This window comes from Acanthopagrus latus, chromosome 3, assembly GCF_904848185.1.
Source record: "Acanthopagrus latus isolate v.2019 chromosome 3, fAcaLat1.1, whole genome shotgun sequence".
In the NCBI taxonomy this organism is placed as follows: Eukaryota; Metazoa; Chordata; class Actinopteri; order Spariformes; family Sparidae; genus Acanthopagrus; species Acanthopagrus latus.
The window spans coordinates 4,331,953-4,348,750 of NC_051041.1; the positions used below are offsets into that span (position 1 = coordinate 4,331,953).

Below are 16,798 nucleotides of genomic sequence, written 5' to 3' on the forward strand. Positions count from 1 at the left end.
CTGTAATAAAGTATCAAAAGTAAAAGTATGTCTAGTCTATGTGTTTTAATTTGCACTAATTACAAATAATAGTCGATTTTATATAGATTACCATTTCCCTAACAGGAGGAGTGTTATGTTTTGTCTTGTCTTTACTATTTGTCTCTAAGTAAATGCAGCAGTCTTACAGTATAGAAGTCGAATGATGACATATGTCAAAGTGTTAAAAAACTGAAAATAAAATACAAATTTTGCGGAAAAAAGTATAAGTAAAACTAAGCTGATGATTATTGAATCAAATATTCAGCATTTTTTTCTAATTATCAAAAAAAAGTTTTTAAATCAGATTGAAGATAACACTAATTAATTTGAAACTGTGCTACTTTGGCTTTTATTCTGTAACGTAACTAAAGTTATCTAGTAAAGTTGTGCGTGATATTTACTCACTTACCTGGGTACATTCCATTACTATCCACACGTAGATGCCATTATATTTTTATCACTGTGTGTTCTGGGTATCTGTTGTATTTTTCTGTGTTTGTCTTTATGTTTACATAAGAGGCATTTATTTTTAATGTAAGAATGTGAAACTCTCTCAGTGTTGCTCACAAACTAACACAGCTGCAGTTCCGCTCCAGGCCTGCAGGGGGCGCCGCTCACCTCGCGAGGCGGCGGTTAAAAACCTCTGAAGTTTCCTCCGGCGTCAAAAAAAAAAAGAAAAAGAGACCGACAAAAGAGCGAAGAGAGGATCAAATCTCGAAGGTAAATCCGCCTGAAAACGAGAACGTGACAACCACTCAACAGTTACAACTTGATATATGTTTATCTAACAAATATTTGTATCCGAAACCGTGTTCTTTATTCTCCAACAACATTGTGCTGCGCAGTTAAACGGAGTCACATGTAATCTTAGCTTCCTGAGCTAGCTTCCTGAGCTAGCTTAGCTAACGGTTGATGGAAGGCCTGTTTGGTCTATTAAACCGGTTGTTTAAGGACGTTCTGTTTTAGAGAACTTGTCACATATGCGGCGATGGTTTAACGTAAACAACAGATTAATATGTCTAAATCAGTCAACAACAAATACGACATTACTAGACATGTTTGACTTGAAGGGAAACGCCGAGCAGAGCGGTGTTTCACCGTGATGCTGAAGTGGAAAACTGCTAGCTGGCTATTCTAAGTCGCTGCGGTTCTGTTGTGAGATCAAAACTTACCTCTGCAAATCAGCCTTAAAAGCATCCTGACCATGCAAGTGTTGTGTTTGTGATTAACATAACGTTCATCAGTTTAAAGATAACAGTAAGAGCTAACGTTAGCTTAGCTATTTTCTTCTGTTCTCAGACCACATATTTTGTATGAGCATTAGCAGAAAACCATACTTGAGAAATGACTCCGATTTTGATATAATACACCCTGTAATGTTACTTCGTTATATAGCTAAGAGGAAACAGGTATGTTGCATTAGACGGTAAATACAGCAGGTACATCATGAGTGAAGAAATTGAAAAATAGCAGACAACCTGAGGGAGGAGATGCACTGGAGTTCACAGTTTATCAGGTTCTCTGGTTCAATAGTCCTGCAAGAAACTTTCACGAGTGTTGATATTCATACTACTCACATGTATTCCATTCTCCTTCATGTTTATGGGGTTGACACAATGCTTCACTACATTCAACTAAGCCTCCCTCCCTCTCATGATGTTAGACTACATACTCTTGGCTGTGCAACAGTTCAGTTGTTACATAATCAGATCTTCAGTCAAAGCTGCCATAGTGTCTACTGAAGAAAAGTTGGCTGGATGTTTGTGGATGTTTATGTGGCCTGTTTCCCTTAATTAGAGCTAAGGAACTTGAGATTTTGGTTGTAGGAAACTTGTCACTTTGTGCATTTTTACAACCAAAACAGTTTACCACAGCCGAGATGTACCTGCTGTTTATTTTTAACTCTGCATTTAGATATGACATTTATAAATCTCAATGCGTCAGCAAACAAAATCTGTAATTGGGCCGTAGAATTGGCACAGGTGAATCATCTGTGTTCTCTGTTCGCTCTTCCTGCAGGTCAAAGTAGAGGGCCATGGCTCGTGGGCAGCAGAAGATTCAGTCCCAGCAGAAGAATGCCAAGAAGGCAGCAGAGAAGAAGAAAGGCCAGGCTGCTGACCAGAAGACTGCAGCCAAGGCTGCACTGGTCCACACCTGCCCAGTCTGCCGGGTAAGAACAACACGGACACTGTACCAACATGCTTAGGACACATGGGGTGAAAGTACTGCAGTGGCTGCTGGGACTGGAATCACATCTCTGTGTGGCGATCGGCAAGCGATTTAGCTCCTCGGTTCTTTTCTGCTCTTCATGATGTCCTCATTAATTTATTACGTTTGTAATTTTTTTGTCTTTGTGAATAAGCGGGACATCTCTTCTTCTGCTACCTTGAAGTTAAAAGAACCAGCACCTCGTGTGATGATCTTTGTGGATGGTCTTCTCTCCTGCTCTTCTGTCCCGCTCTGTTTAGGCATGTTGAAAAAGATGTGTAATATGTACATGATTTAAAATTACAACAGCAAGAAGCAGTGACTGTTTCTAAAAATGTTGATCTGAGTCCATTTGAGATCCTATTAGAGATGTACGTTCTCCCAAGAAAAAAAAAATTGCAGTACTTGAGTGCTTTTCACACTGCACCTAACCCTGGGCTACGGGAGCTGTTAGCGCGGGGCTAAGAAAGCGTTAACAGTAGCACATTCCAAAGTGGGCCAAACCTAAGCCTGGAGCTACATGGTGCCAGTGTAAAATACAGCTGAAATAATCAGACTAGTAACATATCATTCGAGAATAGTCATCTTAGCTTCCAAGCACTCGTGTACTTGACCCAAGTCTAGTGGAAGTAGAGTGTAAATTCCATAGCCCTGGGCTTAGGTTCACCCTAGGATACAATCTGTGTTATCTGGCGTCAGGTGTCTGTGGTAAACCTGATTGTTTTGTATTTTTATTGAATATTACATCATTGTGCGTCACAGAAAGCATCAAGTTTTCCTGAGACATTCTGCGGACTGGTTTGACCTCCGCTGAAATAAATTCTAATGGCATATATCTTCTGTTTACCCACTGACTGAAGCTTGAAATCTAACACAAGGTCACGAAAGAGTAAAGCACCAGGTGATAATCTGATGCTTCAGGCAGAGTGTGATCTGCTGTGAGGCTGCAATGAAATGTTATTTTCACGATTTCAAAATTTTCTTGATTAATTGTTTTGTCATTAAAATAAAAGATATTTAAAGAATAGAACTGTGCAGTGCTCAAAGGGACGACGTCTCATCAACTCTATGTCAATACGAATAACAGTCCAAACATCTTTAAATTCTCAGTTTAGTAACATTGCAGAAAGAAAACCCTAACCCTATCAAAACATTTAAACTGTGATTTTCTCTCTCTCTTTTTTTTTTTTTTCAGACACAGATGCCTGATCCCAAGACCTTCAAGCAGCATTTTGAGAGCAAACACCCCAAGTCCCCCATGCCTCCTGAGCTGGCAGATGTTCAGGCATGAAGTGTCGACTGGACTGGACCTGAATCTGGGTAAGACTGACTGTCGTGTTCTGTTAGCTGTAGTCAAAACTGAGGATTTTGTGAAAACCTCTTAAAAGTTTCTAAATTTTACATTCCTTGACATTTTATCAGACATGTCTTTCAAATTTCACCAAAAGCCTCTATTTTTATACACTGAACAACTTAAATATTTAAAAAGAATTCCTCACTGAGGGTTTTTTGTTTATTTTTCCAACTCTAACGACCGCAACACTAAAAAAACAACAAAAACTGTCACTTCCAGATACACAATGACCACGGACTAAAATCAAGGCGTCTGAAGGATGTTGATGACGAACACTGGGACCTGTCAGTATTCACGGACAACGGGCTGGGAAGGAGGGAGGGGGTGGATGTGTGTATGTGCTGTGTACGTACGTGTGTGTTTGTAAGAGAAAACCAATAACGGCGGGGCAGAAGTACACCAGCACCCCATTTTATATTTATTATGTACAACTACCTTGCTATTCCAAATGGGGGACGGGGACCGGCGAGACTGCCTGCTAACACTGAATAAAATTATCTTGTGACTAACGACCAGGAGATGTGAGAAGTCTGAACAAGTTACGATGAGAAGTAAAACAAATATTTTTGAATGCTAGCTAACAGCTGGTTGTACTTTTTTAAGCGCTGTGTTGTCCAGTGGAACGGACGGCAACAGTGAAGACCCCCGCAAGAGATCACATCGTGAAGAATAGATGTGGCACCGCTGTTGGATTCAAAATGTATTAATCCAATAGTTTTATTCTTCTTTTCACTTGATGAGGGTGTTCATGTGACGTCACCATGACCATCAGTGTACACCCTCTCTGTAGTCCAGGTGACGTGTGAAAATAGTGTTCACATTTTTATAAAAGCGTGAAACTTTGGTACCCGAACATTTTCAGAAATGGAGCCTCGTGGTGGCTGTTTCACTAAGTGCATCGTTTTAGTCAATAGTCAATGTCAAGTGAGGCACGAACAAAATAACAGCTTATTTGATGCACCACCCAACCAAGTCACCCCAAAATGGAGTGAAAATATCCTGTTTTTCATCGTGCAACATACAACGCCAAAGCCCAAAATATCGCAGCGTCAGTTCTCTCCAGTATCATGCGGCCCTAACCATAATCGAATTATGTATTTTTGCATCAGTACCAGGAGAGACTTCGGAAAGTGTTCTGGAGACGGCAGCTTACATCTGTGTGCTCCAGCACACTTCTTATTTTATTACTCATGGCTGCTGTAAGTGTTATTTTGCCGTGTTAAACGGCTCTAGATCCCAACAGTAATCACACCATGAAAAAGGCCGTCTGCTCTTGAACAAACAGCGAGCAGGACTCTTCTGTAAGGTTTACAGGTTAAGCTACTGATTCCAGCAGGTTAAATGTTTAAAGAAAAGAGGCAAAGAAAGCTGCCTCCAAAAAAAAAAAAATCATGCACGTGTGTGAATGTGTTGAACAAAGATTTACTTCAAAATTGTATTACAAACTGCAGTAACTTTACCAAGTCTCATGCTTTTTATGAAAAAGTGAACCTCTCACCTCAAACTCAGCACACATCATCTGGACCAACAGAATATTAACAATGTGATTTCCCACCAGTAGCCCCCTTTTTATAAATTGGCTGAAATCCGTTTGTGTAATTTCAGGATTTAATGTTGGTTTAAAATAAATAAATGCAGGGTATTAGTTCATGAAACTATTTCTTGGAGATTGATGTTTTCGTTCCACAGTAGAGACACAGACTCTACAGCTATGCCTCCTCTGCTGCTCCACAGGTGTCCACACTCAGTAACACCTCACAACAGTACCTCACGTTACACCACACAGCAACTCTTCATGGTTTCTTCTTTCGTTTCTCCAAATTCCTCTACTTCTGCTGATTTTTATGTCATCCTCCTCGGGCATGTTTCCCAACATAATCTTGGCAATAACATCATGTTTGTCACATTTTAAGATTTGCTAACATTTTATTTGCTAATCCCTCTCTTAACATGACAGCCTCATTTATGCTTTCAGCTGTTGTCAGTTTGTTTATTGACTGAAGAAATTGTAATCGGCCCCAAATGAAGAAGAAATGTGTTTTAGCAACTGCCAAAATGATTAGATCTCCTCTTTTTGGTTCTTCATATTCTCACTAGCAGGCAAAACTTCACTAAGTTGCTTTAACTGTATTTTTTTTTTCTTTTTCTTTTTTTTTTTTTTTTTTACCCTTTTCAATAAATTGAACAATGTATTTAATGTGACCGGTGTTCTCAGCTGATTCTGTTTATGACAAGATGAAAGATGACAAGTCCACTGAATGTGTGTGTGTGTGTGTGTATCAACATCAGGATTTATTTAATGACGATTTAAACCATTAATTGTTTGTTAGTTCTGTATATGATATCAGAAAATAGTGAAAAAATAGCCTGTCACATTAGTTTTCGGACCAGAGGTGACGTTTATAATTCATACAAAGACCATGAGTCAAGAGAATGTGAGTATTTATTTTATTAATTCAATACAACTTAACATTTTCTCTTCATATAGACTCTAACAATAGAAATGCTGTCATTTAATATCTTACTTGTATACAAACAAACAAATAACAGGCATCACTGATGGCTTGTTTGTCCATCCAATATCATTTGCCATTTAAAGCTGTCTGTGAGCACTAAATCAGAGTTAATTTGTTTGCAGCTGATAAAAAGATGTCATCTTTCCCCGGTTTGGTTCAAAGTTGATGCAATGAAAAAACGTTTGTACTCGTGGAAACGTGAGGAGGAAAATAAACATCTGTAACTTTTTATGAAGCTGATGGATGTTTGATGAGAGAACACTTAAAGTTATATACATAAATATTCAGTATTATCACATTATGCCGAATAACCTGGTGAGAGATGACAACCAGCTGACAGTTTGGACATAAACAATGTTTTTATTTAAAAAAAAAGAGAGAGAGAGAGAAAGCTTCTTTGGTGAAAGATAACTGAGTCTGATCCTAAATCAGCACTTGAACACATCAGACAGATACCTGTTAAATAATGCCTTTATAATCCAAGTTTCTGCAGAGTTCATGTTTGAAAAACAAGCCAAAAAAAAAAAAAAAAAAAGCCCTCTGTGTATTTGTGTGTTTTGGACTCTTCAGTGGAACGTTCTGACTCTCATAGACACCCGCAGGTCTTCACCACCATGTTCCGGTGTTTCTTGAGGATGACGTTGTTGTTGTCGTCGTAGAAGAGGACTGAGATGGGGCTGAGCTTGGTGGGCGCGCAGCACGCCTTCGGAACCTCGTCCGGCTTCAGGAGGTGGACCTGCCACAGCAGAGCGACGCACAGTTCATGTTTACAAGTCAGTTATAATCAGCACAATGTACTTAAAACGTCAAATTAAATCTCCATGTTGGGATGAGTGAATATCAGGGTGAAGCGACAGTGTGAGTTGGGTTGTAATCAGAGTACCGACCACTTGCTGGATGAGGGCGTGGTTTGTGGCGTTCATGCAGGAGCCCAGAGGATAAAAACACTCTCCGTCACAGTAGTAGGCTGAATATCCAGGCGGGGCTAAAACCCAGTCCTGACCAGAACCACAGAACCACAGTTAATGATCCACAGCAAGAAGCTGGCTGCTATCTTTATCCATCTGATGATGAATCATTTTTGATAATTACAAAGTCCTCCACTAAAGATACAGAAGGGAAATAATCAACCATGATTTCCTTTTTATTAAAAAATACTCCTGAGTATGAGTAATGAGGGTACAGAAGACCTGAGGGGATTTTATTCTGGTCATCCGTTTTCTGTCTGATCTAATTTCTCTCCTGTGTTTCTGACATGAGACCCGGTAGGGAAGAAAAAAATAAAAACAATCGTCTCCTCCTTAATTTTTTCTGTCTGCAATATTTTTTTCCAGGAGAAAAAATATTGAATGTGTGAAACCGAGCAGGGAAACGATGGCAGGACATTTTCTTCATGTGTAAGCAAGTGAAAAGAAAAATCTCAGGAGAATTCTTTTCTCAACTTTGTTTCACACATCATAAAAACATATTTTTCTCCTGAAAACACTTTTTTTGTTCTCAGGAAACATTTTTATCTCTTGACAAAAAAAACAACTTTTCTTCCTTCGGTTTCACCGGAATCTTGCCAGGAAAATGAAAGAAAAGTTTTGTTTTTGTTTTTTCCCCAAAACATTTGTAAAATATTTTTGGTGAAAAGTTGATTTTCCATGTTTGAAACTGAGTGAGTAAAACAAACTTTTGGCAGAAGGAAAAACACTTTTAATAAGGGTCATTTTTCTAATTGTGTGTTTTTTTTTAAAAACCCCGTTAGGACCACAGAGTGAAGAGCACGACTACCTTCATGTTGTCAGAGGACCAAACACCTTCGTGTTATCTTCCAGGGGAGGTTTAATATCTCTGTGCACGTTAAACACAAGACACATCTGTTGTGTATAATGATTGTGCAGGTAATGAAACATTACTCTCATGTCCTTGTCTTAATGAGGTGTTGGAACTGCTGAACTTATGCCAAGTTTTACCAGGATAATCTTCCTTGATAAAGTTCCTTCATTTTTTCCCCGTCTGAGAAATTGTGGGGGGAAAAAATCATGTGAAGAACTTAAATGGAGTGAAAAACAACATTTCTGTCCCTGAGAAAATCTGGTAGTGACCATGAGAACATAAACTATGAAGTAATGTAAAAAGTCTTGTATATCAAATGCTGATAAAATGCAGTTTTCTGTCGCTGACGCACCAATTATAACACTTTCCTCGAATAAAAACTCCCCTGGAAGAAACGATTCAGGCTTTAAGTTTTATTTGGAGCAGGATCGTGGTGCACTTCAGCCTCTTGTGGTCAAAATGAGGATTAAAACACAAACACACACAAAAAAATCAGTCGTCTAGAAAAAAAAAAGTTTCTTCTTCCAAAACCTTCTGTTTCTCACACACACAATAAAATCTGCTGCCAAACATTGTTTTTCTTTTTTTTCTTTTTTTTTAACATGAAAAAAAATCTGTGGAACTTTTTTCCACAGATGGTAAAAAAAGGAACAGAGAAAGATGTTTTTTTCCCACCAGTTCTCAAGTCGAACACAGAGGAGAGAACAAAACATTTAGATGAGAAAATGGATCAGCAGAAATAAAAGATGTGTCTGATGAAGTTAAATAGTGAGCTGACCTTCCAGCCCAGGTCGCTGAAGCTGACGTAGAGCTCATGTTTCTTGCAGGGCTGACCTCCGTTGTTGGCTGGACTCCGATCTGAACACGTTCAAACATTTGTTAGAATCAGAAAAGGTTCAAGAATATGAAACTGATAAACTTCTCAGAGCACAATTGAGATATTTTAATGTTTTATCCGTACATCCTGTTTCAGTGAGGATCGGTTCCTTTAATTCAAAGTTACTTATTTATAGCTGCAGTGACTTTAAATCATTAAACTGAGCGGTGTGGGAGCTCACTGTGGATGCTGGGGACTGGGAGGTCGTATTTGGGTTTCTTCCTGCGGGGATGAGGCTTGACGGCTCGCGGCGGCCGACAGGGGACCTGGCTCTCCCTGAAGAAGGTCACCATGAAGGGCTGCTTGGAGCGAGGCCCCCGCCGGCCCACCAGCCCGATCCAGCCTGCAGACAGGGAGCGGTCTGAGGGAGGGAGACAGGAGATTTGATCAGACATTATTAAAAGAGGAACGTGCCGGTTGTGTGGCGTCGTCTAGCCTGGCGCTGCACCCACCCTCCTCCGTCTCCACGTACAGTCGGATGCCCAGGTTGCTGCGGGGGTGGAGGAGCCAGTGGTTGGAGGCTGTGGTGACGTCGAAGGCCAGCCAGCCCTCCTGACCTGCGGGCACCGACTGCATGTCGAGCAGCACCAGCTCGGGCTCTCTGAGGGGACCAACACATAAACATACTTCACTTTTCACTGCTACCTTTGAATCAACACAATAGCTGTTACTAAAAAGTGATCTTACATTGGTTGAGAAGATGCCAAAGAGAAAAAAAAAAACAGCAGATAAAAAGAAAGAATAAGTCACCTGTGTCTGTTATCTCGTTGGATCTCATAGACGGAGATGTGCAGGGTCCTGTTGGCCCTCTGGCCCATCGTCAGGGTCTTATAGATCCGAAACTCGGCGGCTGTCACCGTCTCACCCTGAGGGAGAGGCGTCAGGTCGAAACGAAACTCCTTCCAGTACGGACGAGGCTGCAGGAGGTCGCGCTCCTGCTCCACTGCAGAGACACACAGACAGAACCACAGGAGGCCTCGGCTGACTGACTGATGGATGCCAGGCTAGTGTTTCCCCCTGTTTACAGTCATTGTGCTAAGCTACGCTAACAGTCTGCTGTCCTGCAGACATGTCGAATATTATCTCACTCTCAGAAAGTCAAAGCGTCCCTTTAAGTAAAGTCCAAGTAAATTAAAAGCTTTACTACAAGGAACTTTTAACTATTTATGAAACAGTTTTATTATATCGTACAAAATACTTTATTACTGTACTTGAGTAGATTTTTCAGAATATGTGCTTTACTTGAGTAACTACCTACATTTGAACACAAACATCTGTACTTTTATTTTCAAAACAAGCTTGTTCATTTTTAACGCCGTAAAGGAGAATTATCAGTTATTTTGATCTCTCGTCACACACGCTGCCTTCCCTACCTGTCAGGTGTGTTAGTGTCTCATATCTGCACTGACTGGATTTTCTTTTTTTTCTCACTTTGTTGCTGCTCCGGACGTTTTACCAACTCAAAATGTGGCAATTTGACGTCCTGGGAATGAGACTCAGCAGTAATATATCTCTGTGGTGTGTTCAGGAACATCTGGGACAAATCCTACTGATTCTACCTTTCATATGACGTGAGGTTCAGTTAGAGGGAGATACTTGATACTTGATACTTTGAGCCTGTACTTTATTACTTTGACCTGAGAGAGAAGTTGAATCGGCACTTTAGTCGTTTTAATACACAAGTGTCTGAACTTCTGCTGGAGTAAAGAACGTCTGACGTTCCTTCACGCTGACAAACTCTGATCAGACTCAGCGACAGAACAGACTGAAACGATCCGTGAAGAACAACATGTTAATGAGAAGGTGTGTGTGTGTGTGTGTGTGTGTGTGTGTGTGTGTGTGTCCTTGTGAAACCCCACAGGGACACACGCTCACTGGGGTTTGGCACACACACACACACACACACACACACACACACACACACACATAATAGAGATACTAAGGACAGGACACCCCTGATGGGTTGGGCGTGCTCATATCAGCACACACACACACACACACACACACAGCAGTAATTAGAGACACTTAGTGCCCTGAACCGCAGCAGCTGCTCAGCACACACACCACTAATTGTAGCCCTGCCTGGTATTTTTAGAGTCACTCCCTCCACAGCAGTATTTTCATCTCGCTTCGGACCGTTAGCTTTTTTATTTTTTTCTCTTTCTTTCAGTGTGTGTCAGTGGGGCCTTTAATTCTAACCAGCTGTGTCTTCCCATTACACATGCGTAGGAACACACACGCCCATGCCTGTTTGATTCAACTTACATGAACTACACACACACACACAGTGATTAGATTAGTGGTAGAAGTAGAAGCTAAAATAAATCGTCTCTGCTGCAGATCAGGTGGAAAAGAAGCTGCTGAGATCGCGTGTGTGTGTGTGTGTGTGTGTGTGTGTGTGTGTGTGTGTGTGAGAGAGAAACCTACGCGATGCTGAACGACTTTTAATTCTGTGTGTCACATAAATACACAAGCAGCCTGAAGTTATTACCGTCTGCTGCTGCGTTCAGCTACTGTTCTGTGTAGATTTAACCGTGTTTGAAGGGTTTCATCACAAAATAAAAGCTGCACCGCTTCAGCAGAAACCCTGACGCGCGCTGTTGGTCACTATTAAACGCGTGAGTCACCTTTGTTTATAAAATGGTGGCTGGTTTTGGGGGTGGAATTGCTGTGTTTTTGCCGTGTTGACTGATAAATTTGAGGGTGCGTTTCTCGTCTCCAAAACAGAGGCCGAATTCCGAAAAAGGAAACCTTTCATTTGATGCGAGTTCATTAAAGACCCCGAGCAGAGCGAGGAGGTGATGGTTCCCACGATAAACTGGGCGCAGATCACCGTCTCATTCCAGACGAGCTGGAGGAAGGAAGCCATTCGGAAGAGGATGTTTAAATTTTATGATTTGACAGATAGGCATCAGTCAGGCTGCTGTGTGGTTTTTGGAGAGACGCACGAACAGTCGCACAAGATCTGGGTGGTAAAAGTTCAACGTTATTCCTTATAAGCGATTATACTTATTATCAACTAGAGCTGAAATAACAGGAGAGAGCGGCAAGAAGTTAGAGGAAAATCCTGGTTCTGTGTCTTTATAAGAGTTAATGAGTTGTATTTTGTCATGGAGACTCATCAGCCATCCAAGTTTAAGAGCAAATCTGTTCTGACAAACCGACAAATGGACGAAGACGATAAAATAACCTCCCAAAACATTCATCCATCCTTCATCATTAAAGTTCCCAGAGACTACAAACTGAAAAAAACTTTCCTGAACCAAAACTTTCCAAAGATATTAAAGTTGATGTTCATCCTCTACAAAAAAACTGAAACATCTTCACATTATAGGAGCTGCTTTTTGGCATTTAAAGGAACAGTTCAACTAAAATTTACCCTGTCGATGGAAAGTCGGGTGAAGTTTCGTAGTCCACAAAATATTTCTGGAGTTTCTCAGCAAAACAGCGTTGCATGGTTTTCCTTAACAACTAACTAACCCTGCCTGCATGTTGTAGTAATTATCTAGTCACCAATGGAACATGAGACTAAAATTCACCAAACATGGAAACTTCAATCAGATTTAGAGAATCCGTGTTTTCCCTCCTGATGATTATTATTTTAAGATGTTTGAGGCCGTCGTGTTGTTTTCCAGGCAGCTCATTTTTTCATTTGGCTGCTGAACAAAATTAAAAAAAAAAAAACGTTCTCAGAGACGATCTGAACTGTTCCGTATCGATCCTCGTTCCTGAGATCTTTCCCGGCGTCGGGAGCGTTTCGGCTCAGTGTGGCTGCAGCAGCGGTGGAGCGAGGCTGGTGGATTTAGGAATGCCGGTCTGAAATGGAAACCTACCAATAAAGTTCAGCCGTCCTGACATTGGTTTTAATCCTCTCTGTCGGGGCGAATGTTTGAGGAACTAAAACGGTAGCGGCGACACGTCACTGACAGTGTCATCAAGTTCACACACGGTGTAATTTCATCTAAACCACAAAGTCAAAAACTGCTCTGTCATTCGAAACTGATGATAGAAAATGTTCTCTGTTTACGGTTAAAGGATGATGATTATTATTCTTGGACTGCCTGACGACATGAGGGAAAGAGTCTGCTGATGACAGCTAGCCTCTCAGCTAACTCTGCTACAGTGTTTCCTGTCATATAACACAGAAGTAATGATGGAATAGTTTGATATTTTGAGGAATACGCCTCAGTCATTAACTCTCATGTCTGTTCAATTTAAAGCTAAAGTCTGCAGCCTGTTAGCTTAGCTTAGCACAAAGACTAGCAACAAGAGGAAAGAGGTGGCCTGGTCCTTCAAAATAAGATATGTGCCTCTGAGCACAGATGAAGAACTATAATGAAAACATTAAACAAAAACACAAACGTAAAAAGACTTTTTTGTTTGTTTGACGTGGGGCTGTGTGATGGAAAATGTCTCCATGAAGTCACTGCACCCGACCGAGGAACAGTCGGGCACAAACCTCCCTGAAAAATCATTTAGACAGATTAAATAAACGAGATAATTTGTTGATCAGAGAGCTAACGAGGCGCTGAGAGGTGGATGTTGTGACGTTTGGCTGGGCTAGCTGTCTCCTCCAGTCTTAATGCTCAGCTTTGCTAACGCAGCACGTTTTCAAATGGCTGATTTTGTCCCCAAAAATGTGCCGAAAAAGAAGACTTGCAACAATCAGTGTTACTTAATTTCGGTGAATTACATTTTGTTACACGAGCGGCCGTTCTGACGTCATTTGATGCTGAAATTTGGCGGGAAATATAAAGTCTGACAAGATGGATTCATGTGAACACGACACGAGTTGATCCACTTCATGACTTCCGGAGAATTTTTGTCAAACTGCTCATGAACTGTAAGCTGCGTCACTTCCTGTCTGCCGTCACCTCTCCACGCTGTTGTTCACTCACCCAGGTTGACGAAGCTCATCACCGTGTCGGCCTCGCTGACCACCGTCCCGAGCGGCGGCGTGTGCGTGCTGAGCGTCGGAGGAGCCGCGTGGTTGACCTGAACCAGCCTCTCCGCCCCTCCGAACTTCCCCATGCCAGGTCCGTTCACAATTATCTCATTGCCTTCGTCCTCCCCGTCAGCCGACATGGCGTGGTAGAGGTCCAGCATGAAGAGCGGCGCGGAGGAGGGCGGCCGTAGCGGCGGGTGGGGCCTGGGTCTCCCCGGCAGGCCCAGGATGGACAGGATCTCCTTCTGCATCTCCTTCTTCTCGCGGCCGCTGAGCCTCCTGAAGCTGGAGTGGACGACGGCCTCGGCCTGCTGGCTCCACAGGGAGAGGAAGAGCAGGAGCAGCAGGGGCAGGAGGAGCAGGGTCCTGGGGTGCAGCAGAGGCCGGTGGCGTCTGGAGGAGGATCTGCTCGTCATCTTGCTGCAGAGACAGGAGAAGCTGTGGGAGACGTCTGAGTCCATGTCTGACAAACCAAAACTTTTATTCCCAGTAATAATCAGCCCACACTTGAGTTTATCTTCGCTCCAGTGTTTCCAGACCGACACCGTTTTCTTCTCGTCCTCCTGTTTCAGCGTCGCCGCAGACAAACGCAGCGCAGATTTCTGCCTGATGTGTTTAGAGGAGAGCTTTGTTTACCGCCTTAAACTGCCTCTGTTTATCTCTCCCTCCCCCTTTGCCTTCCTCTGTCTCCCTCTTCTACCTTCTCTAATCTCCAAGAAGAGAGAGAAGAAAAAAAAAAAAAACCCCTCCCTCCTCACCCTCTGATCCACTTCTCCCTCACCTCTTAGTCGTGCAGCAGCAGAAACAGAGATAATGAGAGTGAGGGCATAATTACAAGCCTACAATGTGTTTTGAATATAGACAAACAATGCCTCTATGGAAGATCGGCCCGCGCTTTGAAGTCATAAACTCTGAGGATGGAAAGCAGTTTCGCTGATGAGCAGGTGCCGCAGAGATTGCAGGGAAGTCTGAGCGCTGTGTCATCACACGCCTCCCCGGCCTCACGGGGAAATCAAGTTCACACCTGCAGTGATTCAGGCCGATATCTCCCGAGGATCGTCTGCTGGAAACTTTTATCCAGTCGTCCTTCAGTTCTTACTCATCCATTCACGGACGCTCCCCACCCACACACGTCTCTGAGGCTCCAGATGTCTCTGTTAATCCAACTTATGAAAACGATAACAGCAGGAAATTGTTTCCCAGTTGTAATCCTTCAGAGGGGTGAGAGGTCTCTTCTTCTTCTTCTTCTTCTTCTTCTTCTTCAGATCCGTGGCAGCTCTCGTCCACACTCTCAGTGGGATCATGTGCAGCAGTGAGAGTGAGTCCTGTGTATGAAAGCTCAGAGTGTAACAGTTGTTCAGGACCAGGAGGGAGTTTCCCTCCCAGCCTCCGCCTCTCGACCTCTTTCAAGACTTCAAACTCGTCTCCGCTGCTTACATCTCGTCGTCACCCCTCCCAGCGGTCTCTCTGGGAGACCTCATCTCTCTCCCCTCCTTACCTCCACCCATCTATCTTTCATCCTCTCATGACTGCTTCCTTTCATAGCTACTCAGCGTCGAGTCTCAGGCGGCTTGGCGGGAAGGACTTCAAGTGGCCTGATGCCCTGTTTAATAGCAGCTCTACTCACAGCGAGTGTAAAGGGTTTAAAGTCAGGGGTGGATGTGATGTCTCTGAGTACGGAGACCCAGAAGTGACAAAAGACCATCTGACACCTGAAAGATAACGTGTTATATGTTTTGTTGAGTTGTGAACTTAAATGATCCCAACCGTAACAATGTCGCTGTAACTTCTTGTGGAAAGTGAGGATATATTTTCCTGAAAATGTATCCAATGTGTGAAACTGAGCAGAAAAAAAAATCAGTAGAAGGAAAAAAAATGTGTTTCTTCTGGGGAAATGTATTTGTCCATGTGTTTTCCAGGCAGACACTGTTTTCAGTAAAGATAAAATTCAGAGGAAACTGTTTTGTTGATCAGTTTCACACATGGAAAATAAATTCTGCCCTCTTGTTTCTCTCAGTTTAACAAATGGACAGCAAAAGTTTCCTGAAAAATCTAATTTTTTCGCTCAGTTTGACATGAAAAAAACTTTTATCCACCGGCACAAAAATTTTTTTACTGAAAAGTTTTTTTCTTTTTTTAAACTGATTTTTTTTTTTCAGTTTAAAAAAAAAAAAATCCCTTTTTTCTCCCCCCTTTTTTTTTCTCCTGATAAGTTTTTCCATTGTAAAAAACGAGTTACCCTGACAACAACTTTCTCCACAAGAAAATAATCTTTGTTATATCGAGATAACGAAATAAAAGAAGTTATCACGAGAACACAATCTTTGTTACATTGAAATAACGAGATAAGTTATCATGAGAAAACAGTTTGTGTTATATCGAGATAACAGAAGAAGATAAATCCATGGCTGTTCTTTTCTTCCGTAATAAAGTAATGTGTTTTTCAGGAGAACGGGGCTTTTTGTCCATGAGAGACAAATGTTTTGTAGGGAAAAACTGAGAGAAAAAAAAGTTTTTTTCAAAAGAAAGAAAAAATAATTCATGTAAAACTGAAGGAAGAAGAAGGTTTTGTCTTTTCGCTCGCTCTTACACATTAACAAACAAACAATCATCTCCTGAGATATTTTTCCCCACTGGGTTTTTTTTTAGGAGAGAAAAATCTATTTAACTCAGAGTTTGTTTTACTACCTTTTGTCAGTTTCAGGGTTTCATAACTGAGCACATTTGTCTCTCCCAAAGGTTTTTTAAATTCTTGTAAAGCCCAAAAATCTTTAAGATCACAGTGGAGGTTTGTAAAATGAACATCTGCCATCAAGTAAACAGGAAAAAACAACATTTTAAACACTTCTGCTCTGAAGTGGCAGTTCAGCGTTACTCTGCGTTACACATTTTCCCATCCAGCCATTCATTAGTTTACCGAGTGGCCTTGCAGCAGCTTAATGCAAACACACTGGCTGCATGTGTGCGTTTGAACCAAAAGGCTTTGGAGGGAAGAAATGACTCAAATATAGTAGTGAGGCTCAGCCCTGTGCCAGCCCGTGTTTGTGTACTCTTTT

At 41.8% G+C, this 16,798-nt stretch overlaps 2 protein-coding genes across 3 annotated transcripts; one reads left to right on the forward strand and one right to left on the reverse strand.

Moving 5' to 3' along the window:
- Positions 1-623: 623 nt before the first annotated feature.
- On the forward strand, positions 624-8,318 carry zgc:91910 (uncharacterized protein LOC445276 homolog). 2 transcript variants are annotated; one of them, XR_005073116.1, is made up of 5 exons: positions 624-741; positions 2,041-2,191; positions 3,425-3,549; positions 6,702-6,872; positions 7,850-8,318. XR_005073116.1 is itself a non-coding variant. In XM_037090370.1 (4 exons), the coding sequence occupies exons 2-3, from the start codon at positions 2,057-2,059 to the stop codon at positions 3,518-3,520; spliced, it is 231 nt and encodes a 76-aa protein (XP_036946265.1). In that variant the 5' UTR covers positions 624-741; positions 2,041-2,056; the 3' UTR covers positions 3,521-3,549; positions 3,803-5,238. The 2 variants fall into 2 exon arrangements, 1 of the variants encoding a protein (XP_036946265.1); XM_037090370.1 differs by lacking the exons at positions 6,702-6,872; positions 7,850-8,318 and adding an exon at positions 3,803-5,238.
- Positions 6,174-15,846, reverse strand: bmp8a (bone morphogenetic protein 8a). The gene is made up of 7 exons (XM_037090357.1): positions 13,696-15,846; positions 9,548-9,740; positions 9,250-9,398; positions 8,979-9,158; positions 8,699-8,778; positions 6,987-7,097; positions 6,174-6,835 (listed from the first exon to the last, which is right to left on the reverse strand). The coding sequence occupies exons 1-7, from the start codon at positions 14,201-14,203 to the stop codon at positions 6,686-6,688; spliced, it is 1,371 nt and encodes a 456-aa protein (XP_036946252.1). The 5' UTR covers positions 14,204-15,846; the 3' UTR covers positions 6,174-6,685.
- Between the last annotated feature and the right edge of the window lie 952 nt (positions 15,847-16,798).